Source organism: Fusarium oxysporum, chromosome II (assembly GCF_013085055.1).
Source record: "Fusarium oxysporum Fo47 chromosome II, complete sequence".
NCBI lineage: Eukaryota > Fungi > Ascomycota > Sordariomycetes > Hypocreales > Nectriaceae > Fusarium > Fusarium oxysporum.
In genome coordinates, this window is record NC_072841.1 from 3,332,159 (window position 1) to 3,349,153 (window position 16,995).

The 16,995-nt window shown below is 48.7% G+C and overlaps 5 protein-coding genes across 5 annotated transcripts; 3 read left to right on the forward strand and 2 right to left on the reverse strand.

Moving 5' to 3' along the window:
* Nucleotides 1-238: 238 nt before the first annotated feature.
* Nucleotides 239-3,996, forward strand: FOBCDRAFT_315823 (glycosyl hydrolase family 47-domain-containing protein). The gene is made up of 3 exons (XM_031173940.3): nt 239-2,316; nt 2,369-3,354; nt 3,407-3,996. Exons 1-3 carry the CDS (start codon nt 658-660, stop codon nt 3,699-3,701), a joined length of 2,940 nt encoding a protein of 979 aa, XP_031050725.2. The 5' UTR covers nt 239-657; the 3' UTR covers nt 3,702-3,996.
* Nucleotides 3,997-5,923, reverse strand: FOBCDRAFT_257287 (uncharacterized protein; the record flags this gene model as incomplete). The annotated part of the gene is made up of 3 exons (XM_059611200.1): nt 3,997-4,382; nt 4,437-4,932; nt 5,004-5,923. The coding sequence occupies 3 exons, from the start codon at nt 5,921-5,923 to the stop codon at nt 3,999-4,001; spliced, it is 1,800 nt and encodes a 599-aa protein (XP_059464182.1).
* A 641-nt stretch (nt 5,924-6,564) lies between these two features.
* Nucleotides 6,565-10,004, forward strand: FOBCDRAFT_288578 (uncharacterized protein; the record flags this gene model as incomplete). The annotated part of the gene is made up of 5 exons (XM_054703393.2): nt 6,565-7,216; nt 7,277-7,590; nt 7,641-7,679; nt 7,803-7,806; nt 8,584-10,004. 5 exons carry the CDS (start codon nt 6,565-6,567, stop codon nt 10,002-10,004), a joined length of 2,430 nt encoding a protein of 809 aa, XP_054559368.2.
* A 1,097-nt stretch (nt 10,005-11,101) lies between these two features.
* FOBCDRAFT_16454 (Ca2+ regulator and membrane fusion protein Fig1-domain-containing protein) lies at nt 11,102-12,529 on the reverse strand. The gene is made up of 4 exons (XM_031173944.3): nt 12,185-12,529; nt 12,035-12,103; nt 11,660-11,987; nt 11,102-11,605 (listed from the first exon to the last, which is right to left on the reverse strand). The coding sequence occupies exons 1-4, from the start codon at nt 12,252-12,254 to the stop codon at nt 11,236-11,238; spliced, it is 837 nt and encodes a 278-aa protein (XP_031050729.1). The 5' UTR covers nt 12,255-12,529; the 3' UTR covers nt 11,102-11,235.
* A 1,922-nt stretch (nt 12,530-14,451) lies between these two features.
* Nucleotides 14,452-16,944, forward strand: FOBCDRAFT_177027 (TIP-1 family-domain-containing protein; the record flags this gene model as incomplete). Its single annotated transcript, XM_059608527.1, has 3 exons — nt 14,452-16,077; nt 16,123-16,417; nt 16,454-16,944. Exons 1-3 carry the CDS (start codon nt 14,485-14,487, stop codon nt 16,942-16,944), a joined length of 2,379 nt encoding a protein of 792 aa, XP_059464183.1. The 5' UTR covers nt 14,452-14,484.
* Nucleotides 16,945-16,995: the final 51 nt, after the last annotated feature.

Here is a 16,995-nt window from a genome sequence, read left to right on the forward strand (position 1 = left end):
GCCAAAAATACGCATTATATGAGCATATACCAGTAAATAGGTATGTACTCACAGTCAATGTCAATCCGCCACGAGTTCATTGATGAGCCTTAAACTTGCAGGAATGCAACGGGAAGACCCTGCGATGATGCTAAAGTTAGCACCAGGGGTATACGCTAGACTCCATAAAGCCCCTGACGTTACCTCATCTTGGCCAACCAATGCCACTGAAATGTGGTTTCTCCTGGCCTCGCCAAGACAGATGGTCAGGCCGGTGGAGGGCGGGCTCCTTCCTCTACTAGCTCTCACTTTGGGACTGTCCTTTCTTGTCTTTGTTCCCCGACACCCTAACGTTCGCTATCTTGTTTGTCTTCTCCATCTGCATCTCTTTTGCGTCGCTTTCTTGTCGGAGTTTGACTTATTTGTTTTCTTCTTTTGGCTAACCTGACACAAAGAAGGAAGCACAAGAAAGCCAGTTCAAGTTGGTCTGGTACCAGACGGAATGCTGCGCTCAGTACCGCAGGCGACACCAGAGTCTTTGACGACATAGATCAAGCGACCCCTCTAGCGAAACCTCGCGTCGCTTTATAGCAGGGCGCAGTCCGAATTGAATCTTCTACCTAAGCCTTAATCGCCCCCGCCCCCAAGCCTCGCCTCGGCGAGCAACGACCCGTCGCAATGCTTCCACTTCGTCGGCGTGGACGATTTTATGCCATAGTCGCTGTGGTCATGGTCTTCCTGCTGTATCGATTCATGCAAAATTCATGGTCACAATCTCCTCACTTCGAAACGGTGAAGCAACCGAGCCAGCCAGCTTCTGACCCAGTGCAGGGCTCGAAAGAAGCCTTTGAACCGCCTGTCGTACCGCCACCCGTCCAGCTTCCCGATTCCGAGCAGGATTCCAACGCCGCCAATAAACCCAAACCAGCTGTACCTCAAGACGGGCCAACTGTGCCAGAGAAGGTTGCAGAGAAAGTCGATACACTTGCAGAAGAGAAGCCTGTCGTCGATAAACCTATCTCTGTTGGGGACGCTGCGCTGCCAGATGACAAGAAGGAAGAGCACAAGAAGCCAGCCGAGCAAAGTACACCACAGATTCCTGATGTTCACTTTAAGGACCCTCCTAAGCAGGCCGACAACCCTGATATTCCCGATGTCAACGTTGATGGATCCAAAGTTCACTGGACCAAGCCCAAGGAGAACTTCCCTATCCCCCCTGAGTCAATCAGGCCAGTCCCAACAGGCACAGCTCCCAGTATCAACAGAATCCAGTTCGACTTCCAACCTGAGGACGTACAGACAAGCACCACTCGGTTGGATCGACTGAAACGTGTCAAGGCAGAGATTGAACGTGCCTGGACTGGTTATCGTAAATTCGCATTCCCACATGATGAACTCAAGCCTGCTTCTATGAAGTATCGCGACACTTTTTGTGGCTGGGGTGCGACACTCATCGATTCGCTTGATACTCTTTGGATCGCTGGTATGCAAGAGGAGTTTGATGAAGCCGCCAAGGCCGTCGCCAATGTCGACTTCACTTATTCTGAACGTAACGACATTCCCGTTTTTGAAACTACCATTCGTTACTTGGGTGGCCTTATCGCTGCGTACGATGTTAGTGGTGGACCCTCTGGCCAGTATAAGATTCTGCTGGATAAGGCCGTCGAACTTGCGGAGGTCCTCATGGGCGTCTTTGATACGCCTAACCGCATGCCCCTATTATATTATCGATGGCATGAGCCTTATGCTTCACAACCCCACCGAGCGAGCACTGTTGGAATCGCTGAGCTTGGAACTCTGTCTATGGAGTTCACTCGCCTCGCTCAATTGACGGGTACCAACAAATACTATGATGCTGTTGATCGTATCACCGATGCCTTGATTGAGATGCAAGCAGCGGGTACTGATATTCCAGGACTTTTCCCCGAACGCATCGATGCCTCTGGATGTAACAGGACCGCTGCCACTCGGACTGAAAGCCTCAGCCAGGAGGCCCGGGAGCAAGTCAATTCTGCCGACCTGACTAAGGAACCTGAAGGATTTGATCCCACGAAACTGGGCGGAGATGTAGCCTCTCCCGCACAGCTCCCTCAAGCTGATAGTCGTTGGGAGGACAAGCTCCAACGCCGCGATGTTCCTGTAGATACTGATGAGGCAACCAACGCGGGTGATCAGATACCAGCTCGACCTGGGGCTCAACAGGCGCCCCCTCTTACTGCAGATGGATCTTCGGCAGACTGGGATTGCAAGCCTCAGGGTCTCGTTTCCAGTAGCCCTAACTATGGACATTTCCACATGGGAGGTGCCCAAGATTCAGCCTACGAGTATTTCCCCAAGGTATGTTGCTCCGTCATCATTCTTCGTAATAATTTTGTCTGACGTAACTTAGCAATATTTGCTCTTGAATGGTCTGGAACCCAAGTATCGCCCGCTGTACGAGAACACTATCGACGCGATTAATGAATGGTTGCTTTATCGACCTATGATCAAAGACGACGGCTGGGATGTGTTTTTCACTGGAAAGTTGACGACTTCTAGCCGGGGTGACTCAGAATGGACCAAGACCTACGATATGGCTCATCTTGCATGCTTCGTTGGAGGCATGTATGGACTAGGCGGTAAGATCTTTGGCCGTGATGGGGATATCGACAAGGCCAAAAAGCTCACTGATGGTTGCGTGTGGGCATATCAGTCAACGGCTACCGGTATAATGCCTGAATATGCTCATCTGGTCGCTTGCCCTGCCCTGGAAAAGTGTGCTTTCAGTGAAGAGAGTTGGTATGAGGATCTCGACCCTAACAGAGAATGGCGCGATAGTGAGTTCCGGAAATGGTCAGACGGCGAGGCCCAGAGAAAACTCGCAGAAGGAGCTGCTCCCGCCGCTGCCCAACAAAACAAGCCCGATAATTCAAACAAGGGACCGGAGCCTGTCGTTAATCCCCCGAAGGTGGTCAAGCGGGCAGGTATACCGATGCCTGAGCTGGATAGGAGTATGGAAGAGGACGACTCGGAGTTTGGATCAACGCTCCCCGATTCACTCAAGCAGAAAATTGGGCTGAATAAGGACGGGTCTGAAAAGACCGAAGCAGAAAAGGCAGATTTGGGCAAGACTGATTCGGAGAAAGCCAAGCCTGCTCAAGTCGAGCTAGAAAACAAACCCGCTGCTGTCCAAGATACAACGGAAAAGACCATCGCGCCGAAGCCTGTCACTGTAGACAGCTTTGATGCCGTCAGAAACGCAGAACAAGTTGCTGCTTCTGATGACGTACCCCTGGAAAGGCCCGTGACGCACGAGGAGTACGTCAAGTCGAGGATTCAAAGAGAAAGACTACCTCCAGGCTACACCGATATAATGAACCGGAATTACATCCTTCGGTAAGTTTGCATTTGTAATGTGTTTATTGCCTCTACTAACATAAAGATACAGACCTGAGGCGATTGAATCTGTTTGGTACATGTATCGCATTACTGGCGATACTACCTGGATGGATAAGGGTTGGAAGATGTTCCAGGCTACAATTGCTGCTACTCGCACCGAATTCGCCAACAGCGCCATCGAAGACGTGACGGCCACAGAGAACAATCTGAAGGACGAGATGGAGAGTTTCTGGATTTCCGAGACTCTCAAGTACTATTATCTACTCTTTTCAGAGCCTAACGTCATTAGCCTTGACGAATGGGTTCTCAACACTGAAGCGCATCCTTTTAAGAGGCCAACATGAACGGCATTTCAGCGCGTGTTTACAAGCCATTGTAATGAGAATTTGCTCAAAGAGTGTTGAAGTTTTGAAAAGGAGGAAGGAAGGGTGGCAATGCTGTTTCATTGTCGGGCAAGTCGAAATCACGACAAAGGCGTTTTTTTTGGAGAATGGTCAGGATAGTTTATGATTATAAGGCGCTGATCATCTGAGGATATATCAATGTACATACGTATTTCATCTGCAGCCGGGGTATCTCCTCAGCGTTTCGTGGTTTAGAGTGAAGCTACTCACTTTGTTCCATCTTCGTCACCTATTCTCTCAACCTTTAGCTGCATCCCATTGGACCGAGATAGGCTGGTGATTGCCAGAGAACTTCGTCCCCCCAAACCAGAGCTCAAATCTCAGGTCTGCTGGAGCTACAATAACTCGAATATCGAACCTACAAATGTAGAACTTGTGTCCACGCCGGAAACAAGTTCCTTGCTTTTCTTTGAGGACGAGCTGGCGTTGTTCGATGCCAGCGAGGTTGCTCTTTACAGAACAAAATCTCATAACGCCGGCTTGTTTAAGGCTTCGAGGGAGCCATTCGGCCTCGTTGTTGGACACCACAATTTCTGCGTCCCAAGCTCGTGTAGTGTCTCCATCTTTCAGCCTGATTTCGAATCGTTTGACCAACGGAGAGTCTGGGTTGACGGTATCTCCCTGTGATCTTTCGTCAACCCAGTCTGTGAGCGAAAAGAAAGGTCTTAAGCATACCTTTTTGATCAACCATTGGATCTGATTAGTCGCCCACTTCACACTTGGGTCCCACGGATCTTGTCGAATTTCTTCATCGAAGTGCTGTGCAGGCATATAGACCTCCTGAACGATTACGCCGTAGCTCGCTCGAGCAATCCAAGTGCTGAGCACGGATTTATTCCCCGACTCCATCCTTTGTCGCTTGTTCTCGAGAACTCCACGAGCGACGACAAGTTGTGGGTCTTGGGAGGGTATAACAAGGAGATTTCGAGCATTTGGATGTTGCAGCTTGGTCAAGTGTTCCTGGAGAACCTCACGGACGTAGGCTGAACTACCCAGCCCACCGGAAAGAATCACATACTCCTGTATACGCAATGAGCTTTGGTCGAGCTTCAAACCGGAGCGCCTTACCACTTGTTTTGAAAGGCCTTTTTCGGCCAACCAGTCAAGTCGCTTGTGAATTCGGGCCATGATTGCTTCGATATGGACATCGAAGAGGGCTTGAATGTCTCGCCTGCAACGGATCAATCATACTTGGTAAGTCGACATGGAGAATACGTTTTTAGTAGTGGGACAGTAACTGACTTAGTAAAAAGCATGCGTCCATCTTGAACTCCGAGGCCTTCGTGGCTCACATCGTATCCTACACCCTCCATCAAAATTTTGTATACTGGTTGCATGTATACTTTTTCGCCAAACTTGTGCTTGACGCTCTTAAATCCTTGGCTTCGAGCCATGCGTGCTGCAAAATCAGCCGGAAGCTTGAAGTCGGGATTCGCGGCCATTCTTTGCGAGACAAGTCTTGCGAATGCGCGATCAATAAGTGATGAGCCAACACCTACACCGCTGACGGCAGCGACTTGAGAAAGCTGTGGAAAGCTTGAGTTTGTGGAAGTGGCTCGCATCAGAGCGAGGTCTGTTGTGCCACCACCCGCGTCGACGGTCAGAAATACGCTGTTTTCCTTGAGGCTTATAGCTCCAGTTTTGAGAGTTGCCACGGCTGCGGCCTCGGACTCTGTGAGATCAACCAATGCTGAGTGTTTTGGGCCTCCAGTTCCGAATCCAGCATCGTGAATTGCGCCTTTGAAGGTGTTGATGATAGCCATACTCGTCCACGTCGTGGGCGCACTGAAGAGGAACAGCACAGCCATACGGTCCCATCCACCGACGTGTTTTATACCCATGCGCATTTCTATGCTATCTTTGACATGCGCATATATCTGCTTCAGATAATCTGTCACGAATTGGCGAGCCTGGGTAGTGCTTTGCGGGACGTTGCTTAGACGCTGGTGCTGTGCTGCGTCGAGGGTCTCTGGATCTAGAAAGATCTTGAAGAAGCCCCGACGTGTCTTGCTCGTATCGTGGTCATCGTCAGCACACATGAATCCCCAAGATGAGATGCTTCCATCCGCGTTGTATACGATTGTCGTGGGGACCTTTCGATCGCCTCTATCGTCGCTTCCCGGCCAGTCGTTGACGACCTGGATTGGGATTCCATGCCTCATCCAGGCGACACCTAGCACAGATTAGCTCATATTTGGTATTGGCGAGACCGCTACTCGCCCGTGAACGTCGTGCCAAGGTCCACAGAGACAGTCAAGTCTGGTTGCTCCTCCATTTGTTGGTCTGCTCAATTTCTCTCGAGAAGCAATCGAGGAAGAGTCAAAAGATAATCTGAGAGCCTTATTGCCAGCAATGTGACAAGTCTCGGAAGAGACCCATGCTATAGGCCTATTTTCAGCCACCAGAGCTGGACTTCGTGATAATGGTTTGTTGGACGCACGTCTAAGGGTGTGCGGTGCGGGTCAATTATCAGCAGGTCGGCTGGGAAAAGACAGACTAGGCCTTCGACCTCAGCCTGATAATGAAACACGCATCTCGATGCTCCCCTGTGTTGAGTGGCTTGACAAGGGATGCTGCTAGCTGGACCTCGATGGAGAGCAACTTGGTGGTGGCGATCAAACGGCAGTAGGGCTGGAATACTGAGGCTTTGTTGGTGGTCAAAAGCAACGCCTGCCCTGGAAGCCTTTGAGTCTTTGGTATCCTCATTCTTTCTCTTGTTATCTCCCCAAAAACCTTCCGCAAAGATCGCCCCGTCTCCTGAATTTCTTGCCCTTCAAGACTTTTTTATCTCTGACCTGCGACGATGGCTTCCACGGAGGCAACCCTAGCAAGCCAAGAAGAAACCTCATCCAGCGAGTCATCGGAAAGATCGCCAGATGGACTCAAAGGCGGTCCCGTTGCTGGAGTTGCCATTGGCTGCCTCATTGCTGGTCTTGCTCTGGGATCTATAGCAGCTTTTTTACTTCTCCGGAGACGGCGGAGAGTCAAACCAGCAAACGAAGGATTCGTTTTAGCAGACCAAAAATACACGGAACCAAAGGATGGGACACAGGTCATAGTTTCATCGTCGAGACACGATGCTGAACTCAGTCAATTTCTTCTCGAGGCAACCCCGGACAAGGACCTCCAAGCAGAGTTACGCTCACTCTCCGAACTCATTTACCAGCATGTCGAGAACTATTACCGTAGACCCCAAGTCCAGGCCGACGCCGCTGAGGTGGCTCAGAGCCTTACCAATATTGGCTACTCATCAGAAGCGTCAGGACTACAGGCAGACACAGTTGCTGCCATTTGCCTCAGCCCCAAGACCTCTCAAATTGGACTTCGTCATGTCCTCTCGCATGTCATCTTTCGGAGCCTCGATTTCAGTTCCGGCAGCAGCTTGTCTATGCTTCCACTAGCGGTAGCAACAATGGCGCAAAGAAGTCGCTCAGCTGAAAATGCAAACAATCCTGGTAAGACGCTCCCACATTACCTCAGAGCATGATTAGAGAAATAGCTAATTAAACTTTTAGCAATTACCTTGGCACGTTCAAGGTGGCGCGCTCTCTCTGCTCTGCTTCTCCATCCTAACCCGGAGGAGAGAACACCACTCCCGGTGTCAGTGACAGAAGCTTCCCCTATGGCTCTATCTCTTGCGAACGAGTTTAACCAGTTCTTGGAGGTGTTTGTTACACAAGACCCTGCTAGCCAACAGGATCAGATGAATCATCTGCAGGCTGTCATTCTTGAGTGTACCAAACTGGGCTATGTCGTTCTATCGCAACCGAGTGACTGGGGGTTTGTTTTTAGCAACAGTACATCCATTACAAAAAGCCGTAGGATCGTGGTGTGTCCTGGCTTGGAGAGGCTCAGCCATAATGACGGAACGAGGTATAGATCGCCCAAGGAGGTGGTGGCACCAGAGACTCTGAGTTCGTGAGGGAGAGGAAGCACCTTCACTGCAACCTTCTGGCCATGGGATTCCATTGATTGGAGGATTGGACTTGATGAGCTGCAAAAAGCTCGATATATAGTCCTTTGTTGCAAGACTTATTATAGCCACGTCCAGTATTGAGTGTGTTTATGATGGAGTGTACTTACAATAGACTTACAGTTCCCGTCCATGAACTAACAATATATGCCACGACCCAAGTGATCAAACTCACTTGGTTATTACGTGAATGTGCACTGTCCTCTTCCCTAAACCTGTCGGTGGCTGTCTGCATGCGCTTGAACCAAATTCGGAACAAACACCACAACATTGCGATTCATGTGATATACGCCCACCCAATACATATCCAATTAACTGTTCAGCTGGAGGATTGAATCCCACTATTGACCTGTCTTGCTTGCTTGGGCTTGAGTGGCTGAGAGCTGAGTCTTGTCTCAGGGCCTGCTTCTGGATATGCAAGCCACATGCCTCAATATCACCTTTGGCTTCAGCTCTGAACATGGGTCTTAGCAATATGATAGTGGATGGATATTGTGCAAATCAGAAACAGACTTGCATCACAGCCTGATTTTGTTCTCTCTTCCCTTGTCTAACCGGGGAAGACTAATGCGAGGATTGTCGTCTAGCATCGTCACCTGCAGCTTAACAAGGATTAATCAATACCTCGAAGATCACTCACATATTGTTCTTCTCACTAAAAGCATCAGAATACTCCATTGTATGAGACTGTTCGCTTCGAAGAACGCAGTATTTTGTCCTAATTCATCATGCCTAACCCCCTCAAGGCAATACATGCAAGTTTCAACCTCCTGACCTGGGCGCTGGACCACGACCAAGTCCCAAATGATATCCGTCGCAGTCTCGAGCTCGTTCGAACATGCGACTCAGATCTTCAACATCTCATAGAACTACGTCACGAATGCCTCCATCTTCTTCAGCGCCGCCCAAAGGTTCTTGCCCGCGTACACAACATTATCGAATCAGCTCAAAGAGGACTTCAAGAAGTCTGCGAGATTGTCGAGAGGTGTCGCCCGGAGGCCGACAGAGGTGGAAAGACCACATTTTCAAAACGCATGGCGTGGGTGCTTGTAGATGCGAGTGAGTTCAAGAGCCAGGAGCCTATTGTTAGTCGACATCATGCCGCTGTGCTTGCTGAGTTGAACTTTTTGAGACAGATAGCTCTTTTGGCTCCTGTTCCTGAACCCGTGAAAGTTAAGGAGAAGTGTGGTGTAAGAGATGAAGCCGCAGTGTTTGATAATGTCGCGCTGCTAGGGGATCTTCTTGGTGATGTAACGGGCAAGTTGAAGAGTCCTATCATATATATTCATCGACACAATGATCTAATAGTATGTGTCACTCTAGCTCCAGCCAGGAAACCACCAATTGCTCAATCTATTGATCCTCCAACTCCAACCATAGTTTTCAACACAAACGCAGAATCGGCAACACCAACGACTCCATCCTCGCTCCAAGTACCTCAGCCTCTTCATAGATCAACGAGTTCGCAGACGATGCATATAGAACATGCGCCTGAACCACTACCAGAACTTGTTCCAGTCAACATGAACAGCACAGCTCTACCTAAATCTTTCACTTCAAGTGCCACTTACGATAGTGAGTCCCTCGCAGGATTGAGTCTACTTCTAGGAGACCCCTTAGACTGGAAACACTCACCGCCTCTGGCGCTATCTAACAATGGTCCATTGAATCGACCAGTGACGGCTCCATCTCAAGGACTGCCTGCACAGTCCACTCATAATGGTTCTGATCAACATCTTCCACTTCATAGCCCTTATGATAGTGTCTCTGATCTGAGCCAAACTAGTCAGCGAGCAAGCTTCAACTGCACTCCTTCACGTCTATCATCAAACATCTCAAGCCCTTATCATCAGCAACATTCACTTCCAATACCCCCAGCAGCTACACGATCAGCATCTCAGCTCCACCATATGTCGTCCGGTCACTATCCGGGGCAGCTCACGGGGTCAAATTCGTCTTCTACAACAATATCTTCCATCTCGTCCGGTTTAACAAGACATGAATACAGCTGGATACCGCCAATTGCTGAGCTTGATAGTTCTCCACACCATGTGGTTCCAATTGTTGGTGCATTGAACCATCTAAATCGAAACAGCGAGTTGTCAGTGGACCAGAAACTCGCTATCCAAATCAACACAACACCTGTCGAGCTTCCAGCAGAGGATAGGCTACCCACGAACATAAACCCATACTGTCAACTTTCCGTCCGGGGTCTAACAGAAGGGGGCGAGCCATCAGTCAACCAACATCAACATCATATCAGCAAATAACGCGGAAACCAACTCTTAACCAGGGAAAGGAAGTGGCGAAGGATCATGATGATGTGACGAAAGACTATGCAACATGGTAGTCGAGTTTCTGGGTATAAGCGTGCAACGATATCAAGGATAGACGACCAAGGGTTATTGACAGGAGGTTTCAACAGATAAGCTACCATGATAAGTGATTTTGAAACAACTAAGGAAATAACTGTTCAAGTATTAGCAAAATTCGAAGCATTTCGCCCCAGAGATGTGTGAACGCCGAGATACAGACCGATTGCTAAGTGCTATACCTGAGTTTATAAGTGATTTAGAGAGGCTGTGAGTTTAGGTAGCTAAATGAGATTACATGCAAAATGTCACCCTGGCTCACGGGAGTGTTCGATAACAAGCAAGATATTCGCAACTTGATTTATTGTTTCGATGATCTTTGGTAAAGAAGGAGCTCATCACTACCTATTAGAAGCACAGCTATTTCCCCTTATTTTCACCCATCAAATCCTGCCCGTTCAAGGTGTCGCAACCCTCAACATTCTCTCACGCACACACGCACACACACACACACTCGCAGGTTCAATCTATAAATAAGAAGCATAGAAAGTGATCAGCAATGCAAACAAAGATCAAATTCAGACCCAAATCCTTAATTTCGCAAACGCGTGACAATAAATTGCCTTGATAATACATGTCGATAAACAATTCCCATTCCTCCTCACACGTCAAGACATATATCCCATATTCCCGTACCACATCCCATTCGTGGTCTCAAAAATCGTATCTTGTAGCGCATCCATTCCACGCGGTCCCTCATCTTGAGAGATCGGTTTTCTGTGTGGTCCCTCAGTCTATATGCAAAAAAGATGTGCGTTCCTCGTTTCGCTTCATCGTTCCAGCTCATGGTCATGCCGAGTTTCGGCCGAGGAGCCTCTGTTTTCAGTGGCCATCGTATCGATTATCCGATATCTCATCATGACATGAGTCAGGCTATGTCGTGAATAGAATAAAGCGTTGCGGTACGGTGTCACTGTGCCGTCCCATGTCAAGGCTGAAAGACCGAAATTATAACCGATCGCTCAACGTTTTTAAATAAACAAAATCATTTCCGTAACTCCGATGCTGATGCCCTTTACCATCTTTGATCTTACCATCCTCGTGTCGAAGATTATAGTCGACATATGTACATTTATTCGACAACTTAGTCCGCAATAGTCCGCGATGACTCAGGTGAATTCGAGGTATTCTATACCATCGAACTGAGAACGCTTATACTGAGGATCATAATGAGTAGACCGATAGTGACGACTATCAGTAGGGCGAATGAGAACCAACCCAATACCATGGCGCTGGTACCCACACCACTCTTGACAGCTCCGTTTCCGAAATCCTGGGCTATAACCGAGGCGGCTACGGACGCTGTATGTTGCCATAGCACAGATACGAGGACGAAGATAGCTGAGATGAAGATCAGGGCAAGGGCAATTTGGGAGACGGGACGAGACGGGAAAGGCTTGACTTCGCGGTCAGAGCCTTCTGAATCGGTCTCCTCGTGCCATCCAGGGAAGGTCGCGAGAAGGAGAAGGCAGACGAAAGCAAAGATGATGGCGATGATACTGAGAATCAGGTTAGTGTGCTTCGATTTCGGTGCACGCGGAGTGAGAACTCACATGAGATATGGGAATACAATCATATCTTTGAACTGAGCAGCCAGCCAGATGAGGTTGAGAGGATCTTGGTCCACATCAACCTCCTTAGCCAGTGCAGTTGCATTGTTGCTGCACAGCCAGGAACCACCGTCGGGGTTGATACAGATACCGAAATAACCAACGCGAGCTTGCAATGAAGCGTCACCTGCGATGTTCTCGATAGCTGAATGGAGGTTGTAGTCGACCTGGGCTGTATCGGGCACTGCTGTGTAGCTCTTGTAGTAGATAGATAGTAGGAAGATATCAGGGATAAGTGGCGAGGACGATGAACAGCCAGCGAGAAGCAGTGCTTGTTTTGGTTAGAAAAGTATCTCATTTAGGGGTAAAATAGCTCACATAATAGAATAATGGCGATGGCGATAAGGATCATCAATACATGGTGATAACCGAGGAATGGAACGAAGCCTAGTGAAATTAGATGTTAGCGATGCGGACGATATCAGCTGAGACATTTCATCGACGTCCCGAGACTAGACAATCACTTACGATACCAGCCGACCTGGACTTTTTGCCTTCTAGAGGACGAGCTGCTGCTGCTGCTCGTCCCGGAACCCATCGTGAATGATGTTGATCCTGCACTCCTTCAAGGTGTTGTCGGTTGAAGTAGTGGCGGGAAACAACTGAGTTGTCTGCGCTCGTCCCCCAGTTAGGGAGCGACGAACACGAGTTTCTCAAGACTACTATCACTTGGTTTCCTTGCTCTTTCTGTTACCGCTTGGTCGCGTAACACTCTGGAAGCGATCCTTTGATCGACCCCGAACTTCCTCCACTGGATCAGTCAATCTGTCTCGGGAACAACTGGTTCTTGTCGAGGTGAAGGAGCGGTGGAATGCGGACGGGAGAAATCGATGTCTCGGTAGACAATCGACACTGGAATGTATGTGGGCTAAAGACGACGGTTGGTGACAACGAGCGAAAGCCGGGCCCTGTAATAGCGAAATCTTGTTAAAGGAGGTTAAGTTAAGTCAAGTTGAGAGTTGGCCACAATAAATCAAGAGCCTTGAAGATCAGTTCACACGTTCTGCTAACGAGGGTGAAGACTTATTGGTTTTGTTAGAGAATCTCCTCAGAAAAGGAGAGAAGAAGGAAAGGAGAGAAGCGGTCAGTCAGTCAATTAGTCGGAGCAGTTTCGTATACCAATACCAGACAATTGGGCGGATATTCGATGGCTGGGAAAGACTTGGGATAACTACCAACCTCTGGACTTTTCGGTGGGTGATGCAGAGGTGTAGTGCCCAGCCACCTATTTACTGGCGTTGGCCTGGCGACGGTGACGTTTTACATGTGGAGCCACAGTTGCCAGCTGGGCGAGCTCTGGACAGGCCAGGGGCTCCTTTCAGCACCGGGCAACCCGCTAACCGGCGCCGCAAAGGGAAGGAGAAGCCTAGACGCGATCGGGCGCTAAACTTTAAGCGGCAAGGTGTTATTGGACCTGCAGCAGTGCAGATGAGCAACTTCCTGGGCTTGATCCCTGAACCCTAGGATCTACGATCTTACGTAGCGCTTCGCCGCAAAGTCGACGTGTTTCTATACGACCAGCTGCGACCTTGATTTGGGCTCGACCCCGGCAGCTCGTCAGCGCCCAGATTTGCCAAGGGTGCCAAGGATAGAAGCTATAGCGGGACCTCTCTCAGCTTAATGCAGTTGTCATGACGATTTGGCGCCGTTTCGAATGGGATATGGGTAATCGACTGGACTCATCCGTACTTTGTCGAGCTATCGACCTATTCATATTATACCAATTGTATTATAGGTTTTTTTTTATTTGTTCCTCCGCCTGGACTGGCTATGCTGACGTATGTTGACGGCCTTAATTGACGACTTATTGGACTATATACACTACGCGAATATTCGTGCTCATTTGGCGCGCCTTGATCTATCGTGCTCGGGCATATTCTGTACCTGAGATCCATCTCCTCGGTTATCCTATTCGTAACCTGGTCTCAATTAATTTGCCCCATTTACCCCGAGTAAGCGAGAACTGGCTTGAAACTCCCCGACTTTTGGTCATGGAGCCTTTTCTCCCCAACTCGACCTAAGAAGTCGTATTATTATCCACTCTGTCGGAGCTAACGACGCTATCCCGCGGCCAAACCGTGCTCGGTGTGGTCAGAAACTCAGGATCACTGAATGACGGCGAAAACTACTACGCAAGTTATCAGAGTTCGGTCTGTATCAAGACAGCACCACCTTGAGGTAATATATGTTTTCATTATATAGAATTGAAGTTCTGTTTTCTTCCATTATAACACATTCTGCTATTCTCTTCGCAGTTATCCAATATTTACTTAGACTGCACGGTTCAATCGGAATTCACATGAACTGCAAACTGTTTACTTCAGTGTCTGACGACGACTCCTCTCTTAGTAGCACAAGATCAACATGATATGTGAACTCTTTCCGTCGTAACCGTGAGCTTATTCTCCCGAGAGAGCCGTGAAATCCATCATGACAACCCTCATGAGAACCCAGCCACCCGACTAACTCTCCAGGCTTGGCGTTCAGCCACCCGCGAATTTCAGATTCTTTCACTTACCGTAATTGACTTCAATTATGACTCTCTTTGACTGAAATCGGTGTCGGACGTTTCAAACTCTTCTTTCTCCGCTCGGAATTTTCTTTGCACTCCGTGCTTATCATGAGTTCATCTGAGCTTCCAGAAACACTTGTATCTAGAAGAAGTATGTAGCTATCGGATTTAGTGGGGCATGCTCCCCACGTCATGTAGAGTAGCTACGTTGCGCTATGAGATTCACGAACACCAACGTATAACCACTATATACAACATGGCAGCCGTAGCCGCCAACAACCAAGGAACATCACTCGATATTCGAGTTGAGGACTTCCTGGACGATAAGCTTCAGTCTACTTCCGACCTCGAAGATCTCGACACGCTTATCGCAAATGTTGAGCTTCAAAGAAACCAGCTGCAATCACAGCTAGATACAGCTGTGAGAGAGCTCGAAGAGACCCGGCGCACTGCCGATGATCGCCAAGGGTCACTTGCTGCTCGCATAGAAGAGTTTCAAAAGCTTCAAGAGAGTATTGATCTTCGTGCCCAGATCTACGCTGCCTCGGATGCCCCAGATCAGGCCATCGAACGCCTCAAGTCACCTATGAACAAGATCAAGGCCGTTGAGCGTGCCCAGAGCTACCTTTTTCTCTTGCAAGACGCTGAAAAATTTCGAGTAGAAGCGAGATCATTCCTGCCTCAGAACCCCAAAGCTTCATTGGAGCCTTACATCAAGTTGAAACAGCATGTTCAAAAGTTACAAGGCCTACCTGGCCAAGAGGGCCTTCACCTCGTCGCATATGCCGAAGGTGTGACCGCTTCACTTTGGGATGAGATCAAATCTACTATGTCTGGGGAACTTGAGGCAGTCCTGAAGCAGAGGAAGTGGCCCAAGATTGACACCCATTTGCAGATGGATGAGGAATGGATCAATTGCATCGAAAAGCTCATCGATCTTCAAAAGCCGGAAATAGCACACACTGACAAGCTTGTTACGTTGCTTCCATTCGAAATCATGGCCTCCATCTTTGTCTCCGAGTTTCGTTTCCATTTTCTCAGCGACAAGCCAACAAGCGGTGCTCAGGCATTTGGAACCCATTGTCTCCCGTGGTTTATCGCACTGGTTGAGAAATGGGAAGATTTCTTCCGGGATAATCTGGGCTATTTGCTAGCAGACAAGTTCCAGGACACTGCTGTAGCGACCAACCTGGCTTATATCGACCCTGTTTCTGCCTTTATTACCTCACTACTACCAGTGCTGAAGGAGAAAACCTCATTAGTCGCACTCGAAGCTATTAAGAGCCCCTCATTCCTGAGTAGTTTTATGTCACAACTGATGGCATTTGACGAGAATGTTCGCTACAAGTTCAACTATGACGGCGGCGATGTTGAAAACGGATGGTCTGGCTTAACCGCACATATACTGGATGACCACTTTGATACGTGGTTCAAGGCCGAGAAGGATTTTGCTCTTGAAAGATATAATACTATCATGGAGTCACAAGATGCCCGCAATATCGATTACGATTATGCGCTCCAGGGCAAGATGAAGCCAACATATGCTGCTGTGCGCGTCACTGATCTTCTGCGATCTGTGACAAGCCAGTACGAGAGGGTGCGTACCTTCAAGCACAAAATTCGCTTCTTGATTGGCATTCAACTTGAAATCTTGGATGCTTATCACAATCGCCTTCGAGACTCACTGCAGGCTTATCAGAGCATGTCTACGACCTTTGGTCGCACTTTGGCCGCGAATAAGGAGGATCTTGCTGTTCTTGAGGGTACAGGTGGTTTCGAGGTGCTCTGCAAAGTAATTGGTAGTGCTGATCACATTGTCAATACTCTGAAAGACTGGAGCAATGAGGAGGTATGCAAACCGCCTGAAAGTCATCTTATCAAGCTAACATCCTAGTTCTTTGTCTCTTTGTGGGATGAACTTCAGACTCGAGCTTTGCATAGATCTAGCCAGGGCAACAACATTACCAGTACCATGAGCTACGATGATGTGAAGGATCGCACGTCTACAGCAGTGGGAGAGAAACATGAAGATGGGGCTCTCTTTGATGAGACAGCGAGTGCCTATAACATGCGACGCAAGGCTGCTCAAGAACTTCTTGTTGGCGCTTTGGTCGAGTCGCACAATAAAGCTTTCCGAGCATACACCACCCGTGTTCAATGGACAACTGTTGGTGAAACTGCTATCCTTGGTAAGTTCGCATGCCGTACTGTTCCCAACATATTAGCTAACACGGTAGCAGATGAGCTTGCTATTACGCCAGAACTTGATGAGCCACTTCGCATCCTCCAACGCAACTTTGACTTTCTCATCAAAGCTCTTTCAACTGCAGTGTTCCGCCGCGTCTGCCGTGAAGCCCTTGTCAAGCTTCAAGATTATCTATGGCAAAGTGTCCTTATGCGTCAGTCGTTCACCACTTATGGTGCCACCCAGTTCCGTCGCGATGGCGCTGCCTTGGTTTCTACTATCGAACGCTACATCCCTAATGGTTCATCTGTCCTTGATAACTTGACTGAGGGTATGCAGCTCCTGAGTCTTCCGGTTGAAGCGGGTGAGGCGAGTGGCTTGACACTCAAGGAAGCCAGCGATCGAGTCTTCACGGACAACGAAGAGGCACGCAAGGTACTCGAGGAACTCCATCTTGAAGGGTTATCACCGCAAGTCGCAAGAAACATTCTGCAGCGTCGTGTAGAGAACAACGAGAACGTAGGGTGGTAAAACGAAATAGATTAAGATTGGGTATATTATCACGCATTCGATGCCTTTCTC

Bases quoted from the DNA above. Each gene is read 5' to 3' on its own strand.
- FOBCDRAFT_315823 (XM_031173940.3), top strand. From the start codon at position 658: ATGCTTCCACTTCGTCGGCGTGGACGATTTTATGCCATAGTCGCTGTG. The intron at 2,317-2,368 runs GTATGTTGCTCC...GACGTAACTTAG, and splicing joins CCTACGAGTATTTCCCCAAG to CAATATTTGCTCTTGAATGG. The intron at 3,355-3,406 runs GTAAGTTTGCAT...ATAAAGATACAG, and splicing joins AACCGGAATTACATCCTTCG to ACCTGAGGCGATTGAATCTG.
- FOBCDRAFT_16454 (XM_031173944.3), bottom strand. From the start codon at position 12,254: ATGGGTTCCGGGACGAGCAGCAGCAGCAGCTCGTCCTCTAGAAGGCAA. The intron at 12,104-12,184 runs GTAAGTGATTGT...TAATTTCACTAG, and splicing joins AGTCCAGGTCGGCTGGTATC to GCTTCGTTCCATTCCTCGGT. The intron at 11,606-11,659 runs GTGAGTTCTCAC...CCTGATTCTCAG, and splicing joins ATTGTATTCCCATATCTCAT to TATCATCGCCATCATCTTTG.